This window comes from Danio aesculapii, chromosome 2 (genome assembly GCF_903798145.1).
Source record: "Danio aesculapii chromosome 2, fDanAes4.1, whole genome shotgun sequence".
Taxonomy (NCBI): Eukaryota; Metazoa; Chordata; class Actinopteri; order Cypriniformes; family Danionidae; genus Danio; species Danio aesculapii.
This window is the reverse complement of record NC_079436.1, coordinates 26,965,880-26,991,170: the sequence shown is the minus strand read 5'-3', so window position 1 is coordinate 26,991,170 and position 25,291 is coordinate 26,965,880. Positions and strand designations below refer to the sequence as shown.

The following is a 25,291-nucleotide window of genomic DNA, read 5'->3' as shown; positions in this document are numbered from 1 at the left end:
TACCAATTTAGCTTACCAAATTCACCTATGCCACATGTCTTTGGACTTGTGGAGGAAACCGGAGAACCCAGAGGAAACCCATGCACGCACGGGAAGAACATGCAAACTCCACACAGAAACTCCAGCTGACCCAGCCGGGGCTCAGACCAGCGAATTACTTGTTGTTAGGCAATTGTGCTACCCACTGCACCACAGTGCTGCCCAATTTCCAATTAGTTTCCAGTGTTAACAATAACTTTCATACAAAAATCTATACATATGAAATTTATATTGTTTTGTTTTGTATTGTTTTGTTTTTTGGGAGTATGTTGCTCACAACTGCTTGTTAACGCTAATTTTTTAATCAGCCAATTACATGGCAGCAACTCAATGCATTTAGGCATGTAGACATGGTCAAGACGATCTGCTGTAGTTCACACCAAGCATCAGAATGAAGAAGAAAGGTGATTTAAGTGACTTTGAATGTGGCATGGTTGATGGTGCCAGAAGGGCTGGTGTGAGTATTTCAAAAACTGCTGATCTACTGGGATTTTCACGCACAACCATCTCTAGGCTTTACAGAGAATAGTTTGAAAAAGAGAAAATATCTAGTGAGTGGCAGTTCTGTGAGCGCAAATGGCTTGTTGATGCTAGAGGTCAGAGGAGAATGGCCAGACTGGTTCGAGCTGATAGAAAGGCAACAGTAACTCAAATATCCAGTCGTGACATCATTTATGCAGAAGAGCATCTCTGAATGCACAACACATCCAACCTTGAGGCAGATGGGCTACAGCAGCAGAAGACCACATTGGGTGCCACTCCTGTCAGCTAAGAACAGGAAACTGAGGCTACAATTCGCACAGGCTCACTAAAATCTGACAATAGAATATTGGAAAAGCGTTGCCTGGTCTGATGAGTCTCGATTTCTGCTGCGACATTCGAATGGTAACAAAATTTGGAATCATGAACATGAAAGCATGTATCCATCCTGCTTTGGATCAATGGTTCAGGCTGGTGGTGGCAAGAATATTTTCTTGGCACACTAGGTTTTGGGTCAACGCCACAGCCTACCTGAGTATTGTTGCTGGCCATGTCCATCCCTTCATGACCATATTGTACCCATCATCTGATGGCTACTTCATGCAGGATAATGCACCATGTCATAAAGCGCAAATCATCCCAGACTGGTTTCTTGAACATGACAATGAGTTCACAGTACTCAAATGGCCTCCACAGTCACCAGTTCTCAATCCAATAGAGCACCTTTGGGATGTGGTGGAACGGGAGATTCGCATTATGGATATGCAGCCGACAAATCTGCAGCAACTGCATGATGCTATCATGTCAATGTGCACCAAAATCTCTGAGGAATATTTCCAGTACCTTGTTGAATCTATGCCACAAGGATTATAGCAGTTCTGAAGGCAAAAGTGTGCCCAACCCGGTACTAGAAGGGTGTACCTAATAAAGTGACCTGTGGGTATATAGTACTGCATTGTGTATAATTATTTCCCTTCTATTTGCGTTTTAAAATTCTTATAGATGTTATGTTGCCATATAATACAGCAGTATATCAATTAAATGTGATGATCTGTATTCCAACCCAAAGTCTTATTCTTTACTGTGACACATTTATGACAAATTATTGTAAGCAACTAGTCTGGAGCACTACAGCAATAATCAATAAACTACTGGTACACATTTAGATAAAAAAACAACAACAACCAAGCAAACCCAACTCTAGTTTGATTTACAAACCTTCATCGAAAAGAAGAAAATTACAAGTATGACAGCTATTATTAATCGCTGTGTAAGCACATAAGCATATACCCACGCGGACTCATTAAAGCGACAATAGCCTCAGAGATACCCTTGGCTCACCATTTAAAGGTGAAAGAAACCTAGAGTAGCTTGGCATTCTGGGGCCGTTCATACGTCAATGCTTTTGCAACATCTAACGGCTAACGACAGAAGCGGGACGTGCATTGTCTTCCCTGTTCCAAGCTCAGGTGATATAACGCTTTCCTTTGCTTTAAAACCCATCTTACCACCCAGGGTAATCAAGAGCCGGTCTAAAAATCAGGTCTATAATAAAGGCAAACGTCTGAATCTGTGAGGAAAGGCGGTCATTTGTACTTGATAGCTTTTTACAGACTGGATCTATTTGCCTGTGCCTTTCAATACGCTCTCGTGGTGTGGGATTCTTCCCCCTGTTGTAATATTTCACCTGAATCAACACCTGCAGAGTGCTATATAAATGCAAATGGTATTTTATTGTGTTGGGGAGCTGCTCTTCGCAGAGGAAGTGTGAGCCACATCTCGGCCTTATTGTGGAGGATTCCTTATTCCCCGTCATTAGATTCAGTGGTGTCAGCTCATATCACTCTCCATATGAGAAAGACTCTGAAGGATTCTATTAAAAAGCACCTCTGTGACTAGACACCCTCAATGCCCTTAGCCTTAATTATCTGAAAAGACACGATTCGCTTTCTTCGCCGTCTCCATTTGTGGGTGAACCAGTACTTGCCGTGTGCAAGGTTGGCACCGGAGCTAGGCCGTGACTGCCAACCCGATGACTTTCATCTGCGCTGATGACAAATGGCCATGGCATAGACCAGTACAGACTGGAAGCAGATGAAAAGCGGCCCATCTTCTCCCGCACTGCGTTTAATTACCCAGCATATGTTAGAAATCACTCCAAAGAGGATTTGGGGAACGCTTGTTGATCAGCAACATGAAAAGAGCTCTTTCTCTTCTGTTTCATTTTGTTTAATTCAGTTTGCGCAAATCATTGATGTGGTGGGAGGGCGGCCACGACGGAGGGCGCGTTTAATCTGCTAGCCCTGGCTGACGAAAAAGCTTTCCGGTGGTCAGACGGAGAGAGAAGTGTGGAGCTCTCTCATCCTCGCTGCGGGGTTATGCCGGTACTCCTGGTCTGTTTCTCATTAAGCGCACATTTAGAAGGTGAGCTACAAGTTGTTTTTGGCAGGCTAGGAAAGAGGAAATGCAAATGAAATGTGACGAAAGTCGGCTTGGGAACTCTTCCCCCTGTCCTATTACACAGACTTCACCATCAAAGGATCCCCCCCTCCACCAAATTAAGGCTGGATTCAAAGCCTTTTTCTCTGGTGCACTCAACGAATACAGGCAGAATATGATCGGACATTAAACGGCCAGCTGAGGGATTCAAACCGACGGGTCCTGCACATCTTATGAAACTCAAAGATGAGAATGGGAGGGCAAACAGCAGCTGAGAGGCTTCAGAAGAGTATAGCGTGTAATTATAGATGCATGCCTGCAATTCCAAACTAGAGATGAGATTTTTAATTACCAAGTATAAGCCCAGGTAACTTATTGCGATGGAACTATTAACGACATCGGACACTTGTTTACGCTTATTCCGAAGTGAACTTGCCTGGAAGTGCTGTAATGAATGTGTACTTTCAATGGAGACACTGGGGTCATTTCTAATAATTGTTGATATTACTGAACTCACCCCGGAGACACGGATATGCATTATTCATCACGCTCTCTTTGACATCCCTCGCGTTTGAGCATTTTATTCAAGCTGGACCTATCATATCCATATTCATCAGCCTGCAAAGAGGTCACCATGGGCAATAATCCCAGTCACTGATGGTACGATATCAAGATGGCAAAGACATATTCATTAAATTCATTCTGGTATAATTTTGCAGATAATAACGGGTGAGAAGATTGGACTGCTGAATGTCCGACCGCTTGCTTGGTTACGAATAAGCTGCTGTGCACGCTTCTCTGCCCTTTGTTGAAAGTAAGAAAAAAAATCTTGTTTCCCAGAGTGAGAGACAATCGATAAGTATAAAACCAAGAGTAGAAAATGTTATTTCAAGTGTTAATTATAGACGGAAATTAAAAGTTTCTTATGTTTCCTCTGAAAGCCAAGAAAAAACTAAGATGTAAATTGCAAAATTGTTTTTGATGGAGATGAGTAATGTGAAAATTGCTTCACAAGGTTCATCGCTTTTACTCTTTTAGGAAGCATCAAAGTCCTTAATCAGCCTGCAGTCTCAACATCAAATCTCTGCCTGCAAAGCCTGTTTGTCTCATTTATATAAGCACACAACATCTTTCAACTTCCTGCATGAACAGAAAAAACAAGTTTTTATAACTATCATCAAGCCAGCCTGCGGCTGACAGGCTTTATTCTCAGTTCTCATTTAGGAAATGGTTAAAAAGTCAAAAGAAACAACTTACTCTTACCTTTTAACAGTGTGAACATCTAAATTATTTTATTATCTGTCAATACACAATCTAAAACAGCTGTATTGATGATCAGTAAAAGCTTTAGGGATCCAAATTTCATCTCCTGCTCTTCTGTTCACCTTAAAATGTCATGAATACAGCCAAAGTTCCTTTAAGATTTCACTCGGTAGCCATCTTTGAAATGCCTCTCGGCAGTATGCTCGGGCATTCTGCCTAAATGGGGAAACATCAAATTCTCCAAATTTGCCAAGCTTACGATTACATTACATATTTGGAACCACCAATAAAAGTAAACCAACTGTCTCATAAGTTTCATTTCTAAACGTTCGAATCAAACAAAATTGGCATATTTTCAGGTTGCCTGAGCTAATGCGCATGCGCACTCTCAAGGAACGAGATCACCAACCTCATTTATGGCCATTATGGCCACATGATCATCCACTGAATAATGCTTCGCCAGATCGCGCTGGTCTTCTTGTAATTCACAACTTGGTCTTGATGACAAATCTCCTCCAGAAATAACAGCGACTCTTTGTTTACTCTGTGTGTAAAAGCACACGTCTGGTCCGAGCTTCTCCTCTGGAGAAACGTCAGTCTACAGTGATTAATGATTGTCTCCTGTACTAATAGGCTTCATTCACAATATTGACCGCTATACTTTTCCCCATTTAAAACTACACGAGTGACATGTTTTGTGTATTCTCTAGTCTTTGCTATAACATATATTTAACCATCCAAATATAAAAAATATATAATCACTTTCCTTCTCTCTATTATCTATGCTGAAACTATGCTTACTGTATGTGGAAAATATGAAACTGTAATACTTCATATTTGATTTTTTAGGATTTCCTGTTTAACTGAACATCCAAAATAGTTATTTGAATCTGCAAGATTGTGTATGAAGTTCTAAATGTCTTTACTGCTTAAAGTTAGATGTGCTGTAGGCTATTTATCATCCAAATCACCCAAAGAATCTGATAGTTGGTCCTTATGAGATTCTGAGATCAAAACGGATGGTAATTTTGTCTCGTATGCTACATACTGCACAATAATAAAAATAAAGTAAGATTAATAAATCAATATGGAAATGTAAAATGAAATATAAGCCTCCCTTCCCCCTGGATATCCATAAAGCCTCTACTCATATCTCTATTGTTTTGGTGTTGATTCCATGAAAAGAGACCCAGGCATGAAAAGAAAGAGAATACGAAAACGGTCTATAAGCTCACATGGTCATTTGTTTTGTGAGGACCCTGCCTTTTATGTCTGTATTATGCTACCCTTATCTTGATGAATAAGACCATCTTTCATGCTCACTAATGATCAAAGGATGAATGTCTGCATGAAAGCCAAGAAAACAGAATAAGCAGTTGGCCAATGACCATCATAAAGAATACATTCAGCACTTCAGACGTGAAATGTGAAAATGAAACCAAGAGGAAAAATGTTATTGCTCAGAGGTTTCTCTTTCATGGTTTGATGGAGTTCTGCTTCAACAGCTTTTGTCTCAGATGTTTCTCCTAGCACTTCTTTAAAAATATTTAATAAATCAGTCAAATGATGACTTAGCAATAGTACAGATTAGAGCTGCATATTTAATTGTTAAAAGTTTGTGATCTGAATTCAAACACCCATGCAGTCTTTATTCAGTTATATTTATTAAAGTAAACATAAATCAGAAGCTGCAATCGTTTATTATTATTATTATTATTATTATTATTATTATTATTATTATTATTATTATTATTATTATTATTATTATTATTAATAATAATAATAATATTATTATTATTATTATCACAGTTCCAAGAGAAATAGAATATTCAATCAGAAAACTGTGGGCGTGACTTGTTTTTTTTTACTGCGAACTGAATGGATGTAGTAAAGTAGGTATTTCATTCAGTATGTTTGGGACAAGGGTTTGGGGAGGGTTAATACAAAACTAACCGACAGCTCCTCCTCACCATTTGTTTTCAAAACTGACAGTTGGAGCCGCGTGGTTAGCCATGCCCAATTCCTAAGGTATACCAAAGTCCTATTAAGGCAAGTCAATTCACTCGACGGCCATTTTTGAAATGCCTCTTGGGTATACTGTCTGAATTGGGAAACCTCAAATTCTCCAAAACTGTTTGCCAAGCTTACAGTTACATATTTGGAACCACCAAAAAAAAAATCAACTGTCTCTCATTTTTAGGTTGCCCGAGTTAATGCGCATGCGCACTCTAAAGGAACGAGATCACAACACCAACCTTATTTATGGCTGTTCTACACATTATCATCCTCTAAATAATGCCTCGTCTGATCCAAAAAATGCCTGTCCAAAAAAAAGTTGGTTCATGGTAACCTTTGATCTGGCCCGCCATCCCATCTGAGATGAGTGGAAGAATGGTGGGGTGATTTAGAGATTGTCATTTCAAATCTAATGTAACCTTGTGTTTTATTGTTAAAAGCTAACTGAAATTAAATGTTTCAATTAAATATTGTAAATTAATCAGATTTAGTTTAAATGTACATAGCTACTGTCACCTGATTGATAAAGGACAATGCAGAGACTTTGGTGAGCAAATCAAGGCAAAGGCAGATTCTGCTTGACTAGTATATTCATCATTGAACTCCACTGTTCACTGTTATGTTTTTAATGCAATAAGTTATCATTTTAAAAGTTACACTGCACTAGTTAATACAATTAAAATTCATGTTTTTTTTTATAATATTATAAAATTAATTAGGAAATTAACAATGGGAACTTTAATGAAATACAGTTTGGTATATTTACCTTTGGCTCACGGCTCATAATGATGTTTGGTTTTAGGCCATTTGTATGGAAAAGATTGGGCACCCCTGCTATAGAGATTTAATTTTCAACTTTTCCTTTCCTATAAGAAGCTGGAGAGGAAGGCCACCTCTTACTGTACATTACTCCACTGATCATCATTCAGAGCGGGGGAAACATTTGTGTTCAGTCACTTCTCTTTTGCCCGGATCCCTCCGGCTAGAGTGAATTGGAGATGAGCCAAAATCTAATAAGGTTCAACCTGGCTGTCAGAGTTTGAGTGTGTGTGATAGTGTGTGTCTATGTGTCTGTGTGTGATATAGTGGCTGAAAGATAATGTTTTGTAAAAGCCAAGGATAGTAGAGCAGGTGGCATGTTGGAGTATCTGGCTCATTATCTTTAAAACGGAAAGTGTTTGGCTGCCTTTGCATTTAGCAATGAGCTAACTACTTACAAGGCTCTGAATATAAAGCAATCAGAGTGCTAGCAGACTGGAGCCATTGCTTAAAAAAATGCTTCCTTTTATGCCTGTTTTTTTTTCTTTTTGTGTGGTACATCTACAGTAACTCAGACTATAAAATCCACATCATATCAAAGAGGTTTGATCAAGCACTACATGTGATATTCATTAAACACACAACCATGCGCATGCCAAAGAGTTTTGATCAAACAATGCATCAGATATTCATAAGCCATACGCTCATCTATACGCTTGCATTAATATGAGGGAAAGTGATGGTTTAAACACTTTAAAAGCCAGAGCTTTGATGTAACAGCATATGTCAACCTCCATTCTCAAACGCTTTTATTTAAAATGCTGGAAAATGAGCACTAGCTTTTAAAACTGCCTGAGAGTAACGTTATAGTATATTATTGAATGAAATGTGCACGTGTAGGAAACATGCATAGAAAGAGCATCTGTTCTTCACGTGCGCTTCATTAAGGAGTGTGATTGACACATCCTCAAAAAGGTACTTTTAAACCTCATCATGACAGAGGCATGTGAAGGTTTCTGTGATTTTACTGAGCCATAATGAGCTTTCTAATTGGCAGATGCAGTGCTGTTATTTTAAAACATCAGCTCAGCAAATGTGGCAATCAAAACTATATATTCAAGCATTTATTATAATTTCTCTCTCTCTTTCTCTGCATTCAACAGTAGCTTTTCAGTTCCAATTTCAATAATTGCTTTTTTATTGTACTAAAGAAGAACATTTGAGTATATTTCCATAGCACAAGCTATATGTCAAACGATCAAAGAAAATTGGATTCCTCATAATATATATTTAAAATGAAAATGACAGATACAGATTGTAAATGGTATTATTAATTATTATAAGCAAGAGTCTGTATTAGGAGGCTTCCATATGCCAAGACTATAGACCAGGGGTCTCAAACTCAAATTGACGAGGAGCCATTTTAGTGACTGACAATTCAGGGCCGCTTTAACATTCAAGCACAAGAACAAAATTGGAAACCTGACATAATTGATGCATCTTAGGACAACAGACAGGACGTCTATGTTTCAAGCATTACCTGTCATCAGTGATAATGCAAATCAGCACGTTTATCGTGTCACACATCAGCTACTGAAATATATCTGTGGTTGTTGTGTTTATGGCCGAGCGTTACTCAATCATTTTTCCACAGACTATATCCAATCAGAACTCTAGCTTTTTGTTTCTTGTTGTACATATTGAAGGGGTAGTTTAAACTGCTATGAAAATATTACAAATAATAGGCATAATAATTATTATTCTGTCCCAACCAATTGTATTATCCTAATAGCGTAAGAACAGCAGAAAGAAATTTGGGTAACTTAAGTGACTTTACTGGCAACTGTTCTTCTCAATATCTTTCTTTTTTTGTAAAACTACATCAAAGAGGGGAAAATTGTGTACAAATTTCACTTTATTTCATTTACTTTAATAGGTTCAATTCTGCTAGCAGTGCAATTTTGTACATAGTTTTTATGCAAATCTTGATAAGCATATGAGGAAAATGTATCAAATGAGAGCATTTGAATCGCATATTAGCAAAACTTTCATAATTGTTACACCACCAGCATAACGTGTAAGCCATGAAGAAGTGTTTTTACAACAAAATAAAAGTGGTATAAAACTGATAATAATCAAACGACCCTTGAATATTTACAAAAATAGAGCTTTAGTAAAAATAGAGCACTTACGGACATATATTTCAACATTTAAATTAGCCACTGAAATAAACTGCATGCGTTACTCTCGACCGTACACAGAGAGAAAATGAAAGTAAAACTAATCCAAATGCTCTAAATTTCGACTAGATGGTGGGTCAAAACCACAAGTTGCTAGATGCAACTGCACAACAATGATAGTGGTTCAAAAATATATGTTTTGGCCGGCCAAATCATATTATATTTTTGACGTCAGTTGCCGGCTTGAGGGAGGAGGAGGGCGGGCCATAAATGGCCTGCGAGACAGCAGTTTGAGACCCCTGCTATAGACAAAAGCTAGTCATGCTTAATTAGTGTACTGTGGTTAGCAGAAATGACAATCATGTGCAGCCGAGGCACAAGACCTTACAGACACTCCAGAGAAATAAGTGTCCATGACTGGACAGCTCTACTGGCTTCTGGGCATCCAAAGTACATTATCTAAATAAACATGTCAGCTCAGTTAACAGGAAGCCACTGGATGCAATCTAAGACCATTTGCATTCAAAGGGTTTACACATAGAACTAATCGTCACCTTGGAATTAAAAGGTTTTATCTGCATTCTACATGATTTTGAGATATTGAGCTTCAAAGTTTTTGCATTCCATATAGCAAAAAATATGTGTATAACAGTTCTATTTCATACATTAACATGACAGAGACCCTAAATGTACTCTACATGTGAATTATCAAAGTTCTCTTACATTTGCAAATTGGAGTAAAAAAAACATGGTAAATATCATTCATTGAAGCATTACTTTTCAGGAAATACAATCAAAAATATATAATTTGGTGTCAACAATATGTTGAAGCTTGAGAAAGTTACATTTTTGCTTTTTACAACATTTATTGAATGTTTTAGGATGAATATTTCTTTTCTTGTTCAAAGTAAGCATACAAGGCTGTGCTAAAGATTTTGTCCTGTGCAGCTATTAATTTTATCTAACTAATACATTAATATTTATTACATTTTATGCTTTATATGAATTATTGAATTATATTTCTTGAATTACATGCCCCATGATAAAATTAAGTATTTGCCCTTCAAGGCTAAATATTAAATTTAAAGACTTTAAAAGAAACATACAATGAGCAAATGAGTTTAATAAACACGGAAAATGTTTCACTTACCATATATACACAAATAAAAATATTTCACATTTAATATAGAATTTTTTTAATTGTTTTTTTTTTCAACAATGTAAAATTTAACATTTTATCTCAATTTCAAAAAATGTTTAAATCATCACATTTACACATATCTCAATTTAATGTGGTGTGGCATTATTTAGCCGACTCTGATTTTGTGTCATTTTGTCTTTCTGGTCTTTCCCGCTGTCAGTGGAACAGTATGGCGAAATGACAAAGAAAGCTGATCCTGATTGGTCCTCATGCATGCATTCAAAATGCTGATCGCCTCACAGAAAGAACTTTATAGAGCCAAGCTAGAGTTCAACTTTGTAGATAAACCGTTTTTGCTTTTTAAATAAAAGGCCTTAAGATGAAAACAACTCATACAAAAACATCACATCACGTAAATAAGTTGTCAAAGAATAAGAATATGTGAATAAGTCAATTTTGACAAAAATGTCAGATAGAACCTTATAATTCTAAGGTGACGTAATAGTGCCCATTTTGAGGGATTCATTTTACACGGAACAACACTTAATACAAATGAAAACACATTTCTGTGACACTTCAAGTACATTGAGTGATGAAAGAAATTGTGATCACATTGTGCACTATGGTTTAGAGCAGAGATGTGTAAACTAGGGTCCACGGGCCAAAGTTGGCCCATCCTAACCTTTGATTTGGCCCAACATACCATTTGAGGGAGAATGATGGGGAGGTGACTGGAGTGAATATTTGACAAAGATAGTCGTTTTGAATTTAATGTAACCTTTTGTTTGTTTTGTAATTTGTTTTGTAAATGAATCAGATTTTTAAAAAATGTAAATACTGCTGTGCAACGAATAGAGGGCAATGCACAAGACATCGGTGAGCAAACCAAGGCAAAGGCAGGTGGCAGCTTAGTGTATTCAGCAATGACCTCCATTGTGTCATTAATGGCATTGATTATGTTTTTACCGTAATAAATTCATTGTACTTTTTCAAATACACTGCATTAGTTATAAAATTAGGAAGTAAATTAGAAAATAAATACTCATGGAAACTTTGGTGTAATACAGTTTGGTATATTTACCTTTGGCCCACAGCCCTCAATCAGGTTTGTTTTCTGGCCCTTCATGAGAAAAGGTTTGGGCACCCCTGGTTTAGAGGGATGATTGATTGATTGGTTTATTGACTGAATAAAAATTAAGGCTTTTTGGAGCAAATATGAAATAAAATAAACAACTGTGACAATGTATAAATGTAAAAATATTTATAGACCATTTTGAGGGATGTAAACAAAAACAATGGTCCCAACGTTTTTCCTGTTTTACATTTTTAATTTCTATAGCTTACGAGAAACCAAAAAGCACATATTAATAATGTTATGAAAGCTGTTTTAACATTAAGTTATGGTTAAATTGCCTCTTGTTACAGTTATGAAATAGTTTGATAACAAGCAGGAAATGTTAATGAGCCAATGACATGACCACATTCAAAGGTTAATTTAAATTAAATAAATAAATGCAATTCAACCAAGCATGATTCTCTGCAATACGCAATTCTGATTAGCCAGCCAGCCACATTCTGAAGTGTGTTATTTGCTGTTAACTACTGTCAATATTCCAATATCTGTATTAAAAATAAGTATTTTGCATATAGTTATTGTGTTTGAAGAGGAATAATGCACATCCAGCTGGTTGTTATCACAGTTTACTACTCTGTGATTCTGATTAATCACTTGTGACATTCCATGCTGTGTTATTCCCAGATAACAACCGCTAAAACTAATAACACAGGCTCATCTACATACTACTTTAATACTTTCACATCCAGATACATACATCCACATTTATACACTCCTGTATTTGACTGTTTGGTACCATTCTGTGACTAAATAACATGTAGGCTAGCATATACTCCATTAAGCCATTGTCCTATATGTCAGCTTTACATTTAATTAAATAATTAATGAATGATTAGAACAATGTTTTTTGTCTAGATTTTACATTTTGTGGCAAGTAGCCATGTAATAAGCAAGATAACGTGCATCCAGGCAGTTGTTTTCACAGAATAAAGCCCTTCAGGCTTACACAACAACTGCCGATAAGCCTGTCTGGCTTTATTCTGCAATAACAACCTTCTGAATGTACTTTATCCCATACATAAAGATTTCTGTTGGGGTTTATTCAGTGATCAAAACCAGCTGGTTGTACATTGTTTACTCAATATTACAAGCCCAAACTTTTGAGTTTATGTGACTACCAGCAATAAACAGCAATGCTTGTTTGACCACTTTCGATCAAATCGCAATCTTAGTTGCACTTTGTTTTACAGTACATGCACTTAATGTATGAGTCTAAGGAAGTACTTGGTTATATAAAGACACTACAAGGGTTGAGGTTTGGTTCAGGGGCAGGTATAGAGATGGAGTACCTACAGTAGTTATTCTCCAGCTTATGTAATGACTATGATAAAACATAGCATGTATATTAAAAACAGAAGTAATTGTAATACCAGGAATGACCTCAGTGCTCTTGAGAGGGTACATGTAAAATATCAAAGCCACTTTAATATTTTTTTCTTACCTTGCCAACATAAAGAGGTTCATCTCCAGTGTACTCCTCTAGGACAAAGAATTGGTTCCACACCCAGTTGCGTTTATGTCTTTGAAGGGATGTGCCCACAGAATCTCTGAGGGGCCTCAGGGAAACAGGACGGAGCGGGACAGAATTCAGAGTCATTCCCCCACAGCCCACATCCCGCTGGGCTAACAGCAGTATAGTCATTACAGTCAGTCCAGTCCACACTGCAGAGCCAATCTGCATCATTTGGTGAAGGGATGAAAGTAAAAAAAAGGAAACAAAAAAATACACTCCTCCGTACTGAACGGACCGCAGAGATCTTAAGGCGAAAAGTTGGCTCCTGGGAAATGATGCACCACCCTCAGCACTGGCACGGCCAGCCAGACAGACCAGACCGTCTGACCGGTGATTGATGGGAGAGACCACAGGAATGAACGATGATTGTAGTTGAAGCTCTCAAACCTGCGGTGAGAACAGACATCAGGGGGAGAGGTTGAAGAAAATCAGAGAGAGAGAGAGAGAGAGAAAAGAGTCAGGGAAATATACAAAAAGTGTGTCTGTCAGCACAGATGCAGGCTTGATTTACTGTCATTCTTTTTAGAATAGCGGCTCACATTTGAACCACAGATTAAGACAACATGACTTCTGGCATTTCAGAGGTTGCCGTCTGAGATGCAGGTGCAGGCTGGACGCAACAGGTTAGCAAAATGGACATTCAGCTCTTTCCTCTAGATGGGTATTTGACAGCACTGCTGAAAGTGGAGCACATTAATCTTTAGGGCTGAAGGGAAACGGGATGGGAGGGGGAAACAGACAGAGGGAGAGGGATGGAGCTCTAATGCAAAGATTTGGAAAAATAAAGCAAATATGTACCATCTCAAGTCCCAGCAAAGGAAAGAGTTGCTCCATTATCATACTCAGACAGAATATGGGTCAATGTCAAATATAAGAGTGGCTAAAAGTCTAGTTTAAGACATGTTTAATTTGCATTCAAGCTGGTTTCATATGTTTTTAAGGAAATATTCAAGAAACAATTGGCTTGAAGACTTAACCATTAAAGGGCACCTAATTTACCCCCTTTTCAAGATTTAAGATAAGTCTTTTATGTCTTCGGAATGTGTCTGTAAAGTTTCAGTTCAAAAGACCCATTAGACTATTTATTATATCTTTAAGAATGTTGGAATTTTCTGCATTGAACGCAATGTAGACGTTTTTTTTTTTATGCTGGTTCTCCCTGCCCACCGTTCCCACATGCCTGTCAGAGTGTGCCTCAATCTCCACCTTGGTGGCGTCAGATAAACAGCACAGTGACAGACATAAAGGAAGCAGATCTCATGTAACGTTTGTGAGAAATACTACAGTAAGAACTTTACCAACGATTATTTGATGAATTGGTTGTGAAGTTAATTCACAAGAAGAAAATTGCCAATTTTCCAGAAAGAGAAGTTGTAACATTACTGGTAATTTTCCGTAATGCTGCGCTGTGTGAACGCAGATGGAAGATTGCTGGAAAGAGCGCGTTCACATCTAGAATGTGCCTATGTGAGTCGTCTACTTTAGTCACTCAGAACATTCAGATGCATTCACATCCGTGCTGTTTATGAAAATAAAAGCCTTCAAATTTTTTTTCCAGACACATTTAGCTGCAAGATGTTAGTTAGATAACATTTCTGTTCCTTCCTAATGCCAACTGTGTAAAAACATTATCGATAAAATGCTTATGATAAGCCGTTGTTTGTTTACCTTCAAGCTCTGACGCCTGTGCACATGAAGCAGCCGGTGAGCGCCAGCACACACGTATATTATGTACATCTCGACAAGCTAAAGTGTTTTCATCGAAGTTGTTCACAATACTTATCCATCCACAGAGTTTGTAATGCAGTCAAATGTTTACAAATACAAACGCAGCCATTTAGAGCTCATTTCTGGTTAATAATGTCAGAAATTACCGGCATTCTGGAATGGATGTGTGAATCGTCTTTTCCAGAAAAATTCCGTAATGTCCTTGACAGTGTGAATATCTCTTTTTTTAATGTACCGGGGAAGTTGTTCCGGAAATAGTCCGGATATTTACCGGTATCACTGTGTAAAAGGGGCTAATGTCATTACAATTTTTTTACAACATTACTATTTTTGCATGGAAAATGTGACAGGATACATGTTAACATCCACTGCTGTATGGATATCCGTTATGTTCATGTACAAAATAAACCTGATTTAATGTTTGCAAACCGGGATTGAAGCGTCTTCTTTTATAATCGTACAGACATGCGGCTGTGATGATAATTAAAGATGGTAAAATCGCTGTAATTCATTACAAACATGCACTGTTTTAAAAATGTTTTAAACTTGTAAAACTCATTCTTGATCACATTTGATGATGACTGATGATCACAGAGAGATGAACAGATCTTTCAATCCCAATTGGTTTGCGCATGCCCTGTCTTGTTGATATGATTATACAGTGCATGTTACTACATTCAGTGGGTGGGGAAACCGCACTCCTACGTCACGTTGCAGTGGGCCTCAAAATGAAGGGACTTGGATCCTATTTAAACGTCAGGAAATGTAAATTCCCAATATGACTGTGGACACACTATACCTACACACAGTTCTGTCCAAACAGCTTACAAAAGATGGTTTTCATCATAGGTGCCCTTTAAGTAAAAGGTTATTAAATAATTTATGTACATCTTTAATGTGAATATATACATCTTTCAATTTTTTCAATAAAAATAAAATAATAATAATAATTATTATTATTATTGTATTATTTTAGGTGAAAGACATTAAACAATTACCTAACCTTGACTAAAAATATGAATAAATAATAATTAATAAGCAAAAAAATATGTTTTTAGTTAATTTTTAAGAAAGAATAACAAAAACCTATGCCAATGTTTTCTTTTAATAATGAGATCGTTTTAATAAGGCTTTTTTCTTTTACTATTCTGTTTAAAAAAGTTATTACTTATAAATGCTGCCCAATTGTACCCATATTTTGAGTTACACACCGAAATGTGTTTTTCAAGTTATATGCACCCACATTAAGGAAGTACAGACAAAATTTATCATATTTTACTTGATGGTAAGACTTTTTAATCAGTCATCAGTTCCCTCGTATCTTGAGAATGTATTCAAAGTCAAATGAAACCAGCATGAATTTAAAATGAATGTGTTTTAAACTAGATTTCCTTGCAGCAGGCCGGTTGAATGAATATTATGCATTTTTAATGTTTTTTTTTGAGCATCGCGTCACTGACCCACAGATTGTCATTATCATATTTCACAAGTAGCCTATGTTGAATAATTCAGCTATTCTTTATTTACCATTCTCTTTCTAATCCAATCTGACTTAAGGTACTTCAGCATTGTGTGAAACTCATCCTGGGGTTGGTTAAGCACTTTTCTCAGGAACACAATAGCAGTGGTTTGTGAATAGCCCCATCTGAGGTTTAAACCTACAACCTCCAGCTTAAGAGCGTCTACTAAGAACTACAATGATGGACATCACCGTAAAAGAGTGTTATGTAAGTGACACTGGATTTTTATAGTGTATAAAAAACCTCTCATGCTCCAAATTGCAATGGAGAACTACAATTTAAAAGTGTGCACTCTAAGTTGAAGTGACAAAATTCCAGGCACAAATTTCTCCTAAGGGGTCCCTGGAGCTTCTCGGTCCGAGAGAGCCTTTTAGGTGTTTCTAACATCCTTTTAAAGTCAAACACTTACAAGTCTGGAAAAAAATAGTTCAAAAGGGATTTGGATAGAGCACATCTACGCTCTCTAGAGAAATCTGTCCTTCCAGCAGTTCAAACCCACAGCAGCAGGATTCACACCCCAACAGCTTATTTTGATGTTGAAGAGGATGTTGAAATCTCCACGGAAAACCCACGTTGTCCGAGAAAAGATGAGATCTATCCTGTGTTTTACAGACAAAACAGTTCCCATTTTGGGCTTTTCGAGCACTTGACAATTCATAATTAATCACAGCATGCGAATTAGACTCATTACGCTGTTTCTCGCAGGTTCAGATGGGCTTCAAACAGTAACGCAATTTGAAAGTGTTAAGCATGTACGTTGATGGCAAGGTAAGCTTAAATTGAAGGCGTTAAATGCAAAAGTGACATTAAAGCTATATGACGGATGCTGTAACTAAGAACACATTTGAAACTTCAGCTCTGATGGTGAACAGAAGAGTAAATCGCAAAGCATCCCTCAGGGAATCCATTCCCTCCTTGTATTCCCTCCAAGCTAAAAAAGCACCAGCGTTGTTGGAGGAGAACAGAGCGTCTTGCGCTTTGCTTCAGAAGACCACAGTGCCAGGACCCCTCAGTGGGGAAAAGTCACATCTAAAGCCCGTAATCTCTATCGTAAGCTTCACTTTATAGGGGAATTACAAGTGCTTAGTGACTGATTAGATCTCTGCGTGTTTGACTGGGTAGATTCAATAAAAAAAGTTTTCAAAAATGGCTGACGGGTATCAAGAAAACACAGTTATGCTGAAATAATCCTCTATAACGTCTCAATTATCTCCGACCTCCAATGGTTTCATTGAAGTGCTACATGACACCACTGCAAAATAAAAAAGAGCTTCGAGTCTGGAATGCTTAAAGCGTAGCACGAGCTAATAAAGAGAGCTGGAAGGTGATATGGATCATTTATCAAGCTTGCATTAAAACAAAGCAAACAAGGACATAGGAAACGACTGCTGGGGGGGTTTAATGCTGTGCGTCTGGAGCAATATCTCAGGACATGTTTGCATGACAGGGCATTTCTCAAATGGAGTCAGACTGCTAACTGCACAACATGAAATATTTCAGATTTTTCTGAAAATAATGTGTGGTCAGCTCGTCAAAGCCTCAGTTAATTGTTTTGCAACATCAACTTACTGAACTGAAATGAATTAGCAGTGAACTGATTTGAGCTGTATGATCACACTATTGCCTTCTTTAGAGATGTTTATACTGTAGCTGAATGTAACTTGTTTCATAATTGATTAACTTTCTAGTTGCTTTGCATTTTTCCCATATAAGAGATTTTAAAAATGTTTGATCATTACACCAGCTACAAGGTGAATCACAATATTAAAAGCTTTGATATAAAGTAAAAGGAAAAGTATTAAATCGTGTATAAAATAGTACAAAGTAAGACAAAAAGACAACAGTACAGGACTGTGTACTTAAAGGTCCTGCGAATTAGAATATTTTTTATGTTTGTTTCAGTCTGTTTTAAAGATATCTACACTCACCGGCCATTTTATTAGGTACACCTTTCTAACTGCTCGTTAACACAAATTTCGAATCAGCCAGTCACATGACAGCAACGCATTTATGCATGTAGACATGGTCAAGAAGATCTGCTGAAGTTCAAACCAAGCATCAGAATGGGGAAGAAAGGTGATTTACAGTAAGAGCCTTTGAACGTGGCATGGTTGTTGGTGCCAGACGGGCTGGGCTGAGTAGTTTAGAAACTGCTGATCTACTGAAATTTTCACACACAACCATCTCTAGATTTTACAGAGAATGGTTTAAAAAAGAGAAAATATCCAGTGAGCGGCAGTTCTGTGGGCGCATATGAATTGTTGATACCAGAGGTCAGAATGGCCAGACTGGTTCGATCTGATAGAAAGGCAACAGTAACTCAAATAACCTCTCATTACAACTGAGGTATGCAGAAGAGCATCTCTGAACGCACAACACGTCCAACCTTGAGACGGATGGGCTACAGCAGCAGAAGACCACACTGGGTGCTACTCCTGTCAGCTAAGAACAGGAAACTGAGGCTACAATTTGCACAGGTTGCACATGTTGCCTGTTCTGATGAGTCTCGACTTCTGTGGCCTCCACAGTCACCAGATCAAATCCAATAGAGCACCTCTGGGATGTGGTGGAACAGGAGATTTGCATCATGGATGTGCAGCCGTCAAATCTGCAGCAATTGCGTGATGCTATCATGTCAATATGGACCAAAATCTCTGAGGAATATTTCCAGTACCTTGTTGAATATACGCCACGAAGGATTAAGGCAGTTCTGAATGCAAAATGGGGTCCAAACCGGTTCTAGTAAGGTGTACCTAATAAAGTGGCCGGTGAGTGTATTAGCTAGTGTGCTAATTAGTGACAAAATTTGCGTTTAGAAGATATAAAACAGATAAAAACATGTAAAGTTTGCAGTTTGTCACTTCCGCCTAAATCGATCAATGATTTTTCACCTCATGCTATATATTCTCATCAAACTTTGACCATCAAATACACTCTAGCATCTGACATGTCTGACATGCTTTTCATTTGATGTGCTTGAGCTCAACTGCTCTCACTGGCAGAGATGTGATAAAATGAAACGCTATTGGCTGCTTTTTTTTAAATGGGGAGGAGCTACTCTATGTCCCACCCCCTCTACATTTTTTTTAAATGTGAGATTACGTCAAACATCGAATAAAAACGCACATTTCAAAGCACTTCACAGGATCTTTAATGGATTTAGTGAGTGGAAAAATATAATTTTCCACCACAAGTTTCAGTTAAATATAATTTTCTTTGAAAATAATCTGCAATAAAGCAAACTTCAGCAAAAGCATATACAATCAAATCTGTATACAATGTCTGTTTTTAAAGATTATAATAAAATTATAAAGAATACAAATAAAAAATATTGTTTTATCTTTGAAACTTGACTTTTTAGAATGTCAACAGTTGTAAAGTTGACATTGACTAAACAATGCTCACCTATCTTTTATACTACTGCTTTAGAGCTGAAATATATTTCATAATTGATGGATTTTTATATCATTAACACTGTGAATTGTCTAATTATTAAGGTGAAGCTGATTTAAAAATAACTTCTCTACAGAATTAACAAAAATAAATGACTATACTGTATACATTTATGAATGAGTTTTGCATTCTTCGCAAGTCTTTTCTGGTATAACAAACGTTTTCTCTAGATTATTAACTCAGACAGCACAATAACAGATCCTGACAAAAATCAAACAATTACTGTACTTAACAAAGCGACTATATGCCACTACTCACGAGTGTACTATATTTGTTCCAGCCCCCCGCATACATCTTTCTTCCACGCCCGAATCTGCTCGCTGTTGGGCTTGGCTGAGACCCCGGACTTTGTGTTCAGCACAGATCGCCCAAATGGTCTGGGACAGGATGATGAAGTCTCATTAGCCCCCCATGCCATCTGACGAGAGGAGCTTAGTCTTGAGCGCAGACCGCCCTGTGAGAGAGCGCCCACAGCCACAGTCAGAGACTCGGCTCCAAAAACCCATCTCTGCACACTCTTTAGTCAAAGCCACCCTGCGGTGCGCGAGCGATTGTGGCACTCACTAGGGACAGTATGCTCGAACACAGAGCAAAGCAAGGCTCCTGGCATCTGGACATCAAACACGGCCCAATGCGGACTGGTAGCATATGGCCTTCTTATTATGGCTGCCCTTCACTGTGTAGACACTTGAGGGTGACTACGACAAGATTACGCTAGGATCCAGGCTAGAAATGGCAGCTTGAGCTTGCCAGAGGAAAATTTATCATGAATAATACATATTAAAAGGTGATTTTCTTGCGGAGTTCCATTACACGCTTCACAAAAAGAAACTGTTTATGTCATTTTATTTGTAAAATTGCAATCAACATTTACTGCTAAAAAGGTACTGCTATAAAAGCCAGAAACTAAATGTTTATGCATGTGCTTCCCAATGAAATATTCCCAGAAAAAATAAACAGTTTATATATTTTAGATGCTTTTTCTTTAAACTAGTGTAAAAAGTTATTTTGTGATAGATAGATAGATAGATAGATAGATAGATAGATAGATAGATAGATAGATAGATAGATAGATAGATAGATAGATAGATAGATAGATAGATAGATAGATAGATAGATAGATAGATAGATAGTCTTTAAGCTTCTTGCAATACAGCAATACTTCAAATTTGAAGTATTGCGGATGCTCAGCGTGTATGGAGAGCAGAAACAGCGCACAGGCGTTTGCCTTTTACACCGACTGCGTCTGCAGCGCGCAACTCATCGCAAGCTGCTAAACAGATCAATCTATCTCTGTCTATTCTATCTAGTTACCTATCTCTCTATAAATACACTTTTTTTTACTTTTCATCTGCAGCAAGCCCCATGGCAAATTCCACCTATGCTGTTTCCTTAACCTGCAAGTCTTTATTTTCTAAATTATATAGATCCTAAAGAACTGTGTGCTTCTTATGCTCTGAGGAGTGTCATTCATGTATTTTAAGGTGCACTCAGAGGACAATCGCCTGTGGTTTCATGTCAATATTGTTTTTGATTGTTAGGATGATGTAGGTCTATAGTTATAATATTATTTATACAATATAGTTATAATGATATTTATACATGACCAAACTAGTGAGCATCTTGAGCAAAACTGACACTAAAATGTGTTTTAAATTTTGTTTTGTAGTTAGGGCCCAAATAAATATTTGTTGCCATTTTTAATCATTTAAGTTCATTTGATTGAATATATAAAAATCAGTGGATATTATTGATGCTTTTATTGGGTAAAATTGCAATTTTTTACTGTCTTTCAATGTGTTTTTGGTCATTATCAATGCATTGTCACTTTAATTGAGCGTGAGCAGCGCAGCAAAAATAGACCCAGCGCTGAAACTATTGCAGCACTGTTGCTTCAGCGCTGCTTCTGCGTGCGGTATGAAAGCTCTAATCTGTTAACGTAGACGCCGAAAAAAACACGCGCTGCTCACGCTTGCGGTGTGAAACAGGTTTTAGTCATCTTCTGAGAACAAGAATAACCATGAGCTCACGTGCGCCCTCTTCAGTGCAGCAGCTGGCTCACTCTTTTCAGTGCGGCTGTATGTCAGATTCCAACACTATATAAGTGATATACATACCTGAAATACATTGCCTATTATATGGAAAGTGAGGACATACAATTAAAATATTTATAATGTATAGAAACATTTTAATAAACATTACATTGGTAGCATACACTAAGTAAGTAAAAGTCACATGATAAACTAGTTTGCAATGGATTGCACAATCTAACGTGTGCCTATAGATTAAGCAATATGATACAATTTCAGTCTTCAAACATCAAATTTGCACTTTTACTTCAGTGTTACTTACTGCTTCTTTGAAGATAAATGTTACATTTGTAATTTACAGGGGTTTTTGTGTTGTTTTTATTTGTTTTGTTTTTCAGTGTACAACATTAGGCTACTTGACAACATTACTTGGAAAAACCCCATATAACACAAAGAAAAAAATTATAATTATAATTAACCATGGTTCTCAATTTTATATTCAAAAAAGCAAAACAAGCTTCACCATAAAAAAAGAAATAACTATTTGGGTGCCCTGATTTACTGAATAATTTTCTTAGTCATCTTCCCAAACAGCCCTGTTTATGCATGGCCACAAACTTAAGTGCAGCAAATTGTCAAAAATCAGATGTTAAGTAAAAAATCTGCAAGATGGATAGATAGATAGATAGATAGATAGATAGATAGATAGATAGATAGATAGATAGATAGATAGATAGATAGATAGATAGATAGATAGATAGATAGATAGATAGATAGATAGATAGATAGATAGATAGATAGATAGATATTCAAATTTGCACTTCAAATTTCCACTTATATGCTGCTTCTGTGCATATAAACGTAAAATTTGTCATTTGTGTGTGTGTGTGTGTGTGTGTGTGTGTTTTTGTATTGTTTTGATTTGTACTGTTTTTCAGTGTACAACATTAGGCTACTTGGCAAAACCCCAAATAACACAAAGAAAAAAATATAATTAACCATGGTTCTGAATTTTATAATCTTTCAAACAAACAAACAAACAAAAACAAGCTGCACCATACAAAATGGAAAAAAAGAAAGAAGAAAGAAATAATATGGTGCCCCGAATTACTGGACAATATTGCTAATCATCTTCCCCGACAGCCCTGTTTATGCATAGTCACAAACTTAAGCGCAGCAAACTGGTAACAACCAGATGTTAAGTCAAAAAATCTGTAAGTAACAGCAGAGGAACAACTGAGCATATCCTGCAAATACTACAAAGAATAACTCCATACTAAACACACATACACACCCACAAATCCACAATTAATTGTTGGATGCAAGCCACATCAAGTTGGCCCTAGAGTTCACTCAAAGCGCCACCTAGCGGGCTGCAGCTTCACATTACAGGCGAAGTTTCTTCCACTACGAGCCTCGGTGCTGCTGTTGGCATTGCAGTGGCGTCCTGACAGGGAGGTATATTTGATATCGACACGAATGTGTGAGGAACATCTGCACCTCTGTGCCTTGTGATATCAGCTCTCTTGTTTCCTTTTTGGCACAACACGACACAGTAAATGACAAAAACAAACCCTCTAACTGACATTGAGATATTGTCACATCAAAACTAATTCCTAGTCACACTACAGACGACAGTATTTGCATCACAAATGCGACTCTCTGGCAACGTACCAACTATCGCTCTTAGGACTGAGAAATTGTACTTCGTAGCAACTCGATTAATATGCTGACTGCCAGACCTTAACTTTTGAACATCACAGATGATCCCGAGGGAAAAGCGCAGAATATTAAAACATCACAGGGAGCGAGAAAAACTTTGAGAAGCGGCTCTTAAAATCTTGGTGCTGCTGACCACACTGTTCGGCAATATTTGAAAATGCATAGCGCGTGAATATGTTTAATATATTATAATATCACACTGAATGGGGGTTCCATTCGTAATTCCGTTGACATTTCACATTTGTTCCATAATAGCATGTACTTTCATTACATGTAATCAATGAAATATTTTTAAGGATAAATAAACACATACAAAAATCAAGCAATGTCCATTTGTTAACTTTTAGAATGCTTTCAGCGTTCATTTCTAGCTCCGTAACGCATGTAAACGGACGCGGCACATACAGTACACTCAGCCTGTATTATTGCACCTCACCAAACACTGCATAAATCAGACTCACCTTTATCTCTTGTCCTTCGCGTGCCTATAAATTGTAAATGTTCTTGAGAAAACGCAGGGAAAGGATTCCGTCACGTCTCCGCCGCTCTAGACGCGCTCTTCCCGAATGAGTGAAGGAAACATATTCAGGAGCATCCTTGCACTACAGGCGTCTTTCCCTCCGTTCCGCTCAATCTCTGCGCTGCTCGCTCACACTCCGCGCGTCTACAATAAGCCCTATTGAGAAGCCACAGCTGCAGCGAACCTCAGCCAGGGGAGAGCACTGTGGAGAGACTCACAAAGGGACCACAACACTGTCGGCCATCCGTGAAGCATGCCTCGGGAACCTCAGTCTCCACAAACTCTGGGAAAACAGTGCGTAACGCGCAACTTATTGTCTCTGGTGAAAGTGGCTGACAAAATGGTCAAGTCTCAGTTAGTGCGCTACAGGAGCATCGCTCAGCGGGGAAACGTTGCGCTGAGGGGAGGTGCCGATGTCAGTCAGCGTTTCCAAGGTGCCGTGGCGATTGTAGGATTCAAGGGGGGCCACTGAGGGGCCAAAGTGTGCAAAGAAGGACCGAATTAAAATCTCGTCGCTTAGATATTGTGTTCATGAAATGTGGACTCCAGAACGTACGCCTAATGTAGCTCCTTTGAATTTTTTGAAGGACGAGCTTAACTTTATTAACACTTTGGATATGGTTAAATATGTTTTTTAATTACTTTCCGTCATCTTATTACTGAGCAAAAGTTTATAATAAAAATATTAACACAAACAAGTAATTAAATTAGCGAATTCAATTATTACACTGGATATGCTGCTTTGAAAGCCATAACAAGTGCAATAGTGTAATTAAATTATACATAAACCCACACATACACTGAAAACAAGATATTGTTGAGAATATATTCTTGGTTTCTTAGAAAGTACTGGATTTGGATTTACGCATGATATGTTAATATTTGACTTATGAGGCCATATAAAGTTCTGGTAACATTTCTACCAAATTTCAGTTCTTATTTTTTTTCCATAGCTGTATGTATCTGTATGAGTTGTAGAGAAAATTGAGCTTGAAGTCTATTGAGGATCTGTACATATGGTACATTTGCTACTTTTAGTCAGCTGCAAACTGCATTTAAACTCCCAGGGTGTGACTTCTTTTGGTACTTACAAGTGAGGCATTATATTCGAACAGTCATCCCAAGTTTTGCTGACAAACCAAAATCTAACACATATGAGCAACGTTTAATGGCAAATCCAAGCTCTAGACATCTAGTTTCACGCTGTACTAATGTTTTGTTTTTGTTTTTTCAATCAGATGTATGTAAAAAACATATTTAAAAAAGCCTGGTCTAAAGAATTTGATGAAGAAGTGCTTGATGAAACTTGGAATGAATGTCTTGAAAGGATGCATGACTGTTCAATAAATGCGA

At 37.5% G+C, this 25,291-nt stretch overlaps 1 protein-coding gene across 1 annotated transcript in view; it reads right to left on the bottom strand.

Moving 5' to 3' along the window:
* The window catches only part of cdh7a (cadherin 7a), a 102,785-nt gene extending 78,444 nt beyond the window's left edge, over nucleotides 1–24,341 (bottom strand). The window contains 2 exon segments of the mRNA XM_056476364.1: nucleotides 12,894–13,352; nucleotides 23,880–24,341. Coding sequence (XP_056332339.1) covers nucleotides 12,894–13,136 — 243 coding nt within the window. The 5' untranslated portion in view covers nucleotides 13,137–13,352; nucleotides 23,880–24,341.
* Nucleotides 24,342–25,291: the final 950 nt, after the last annotated feature.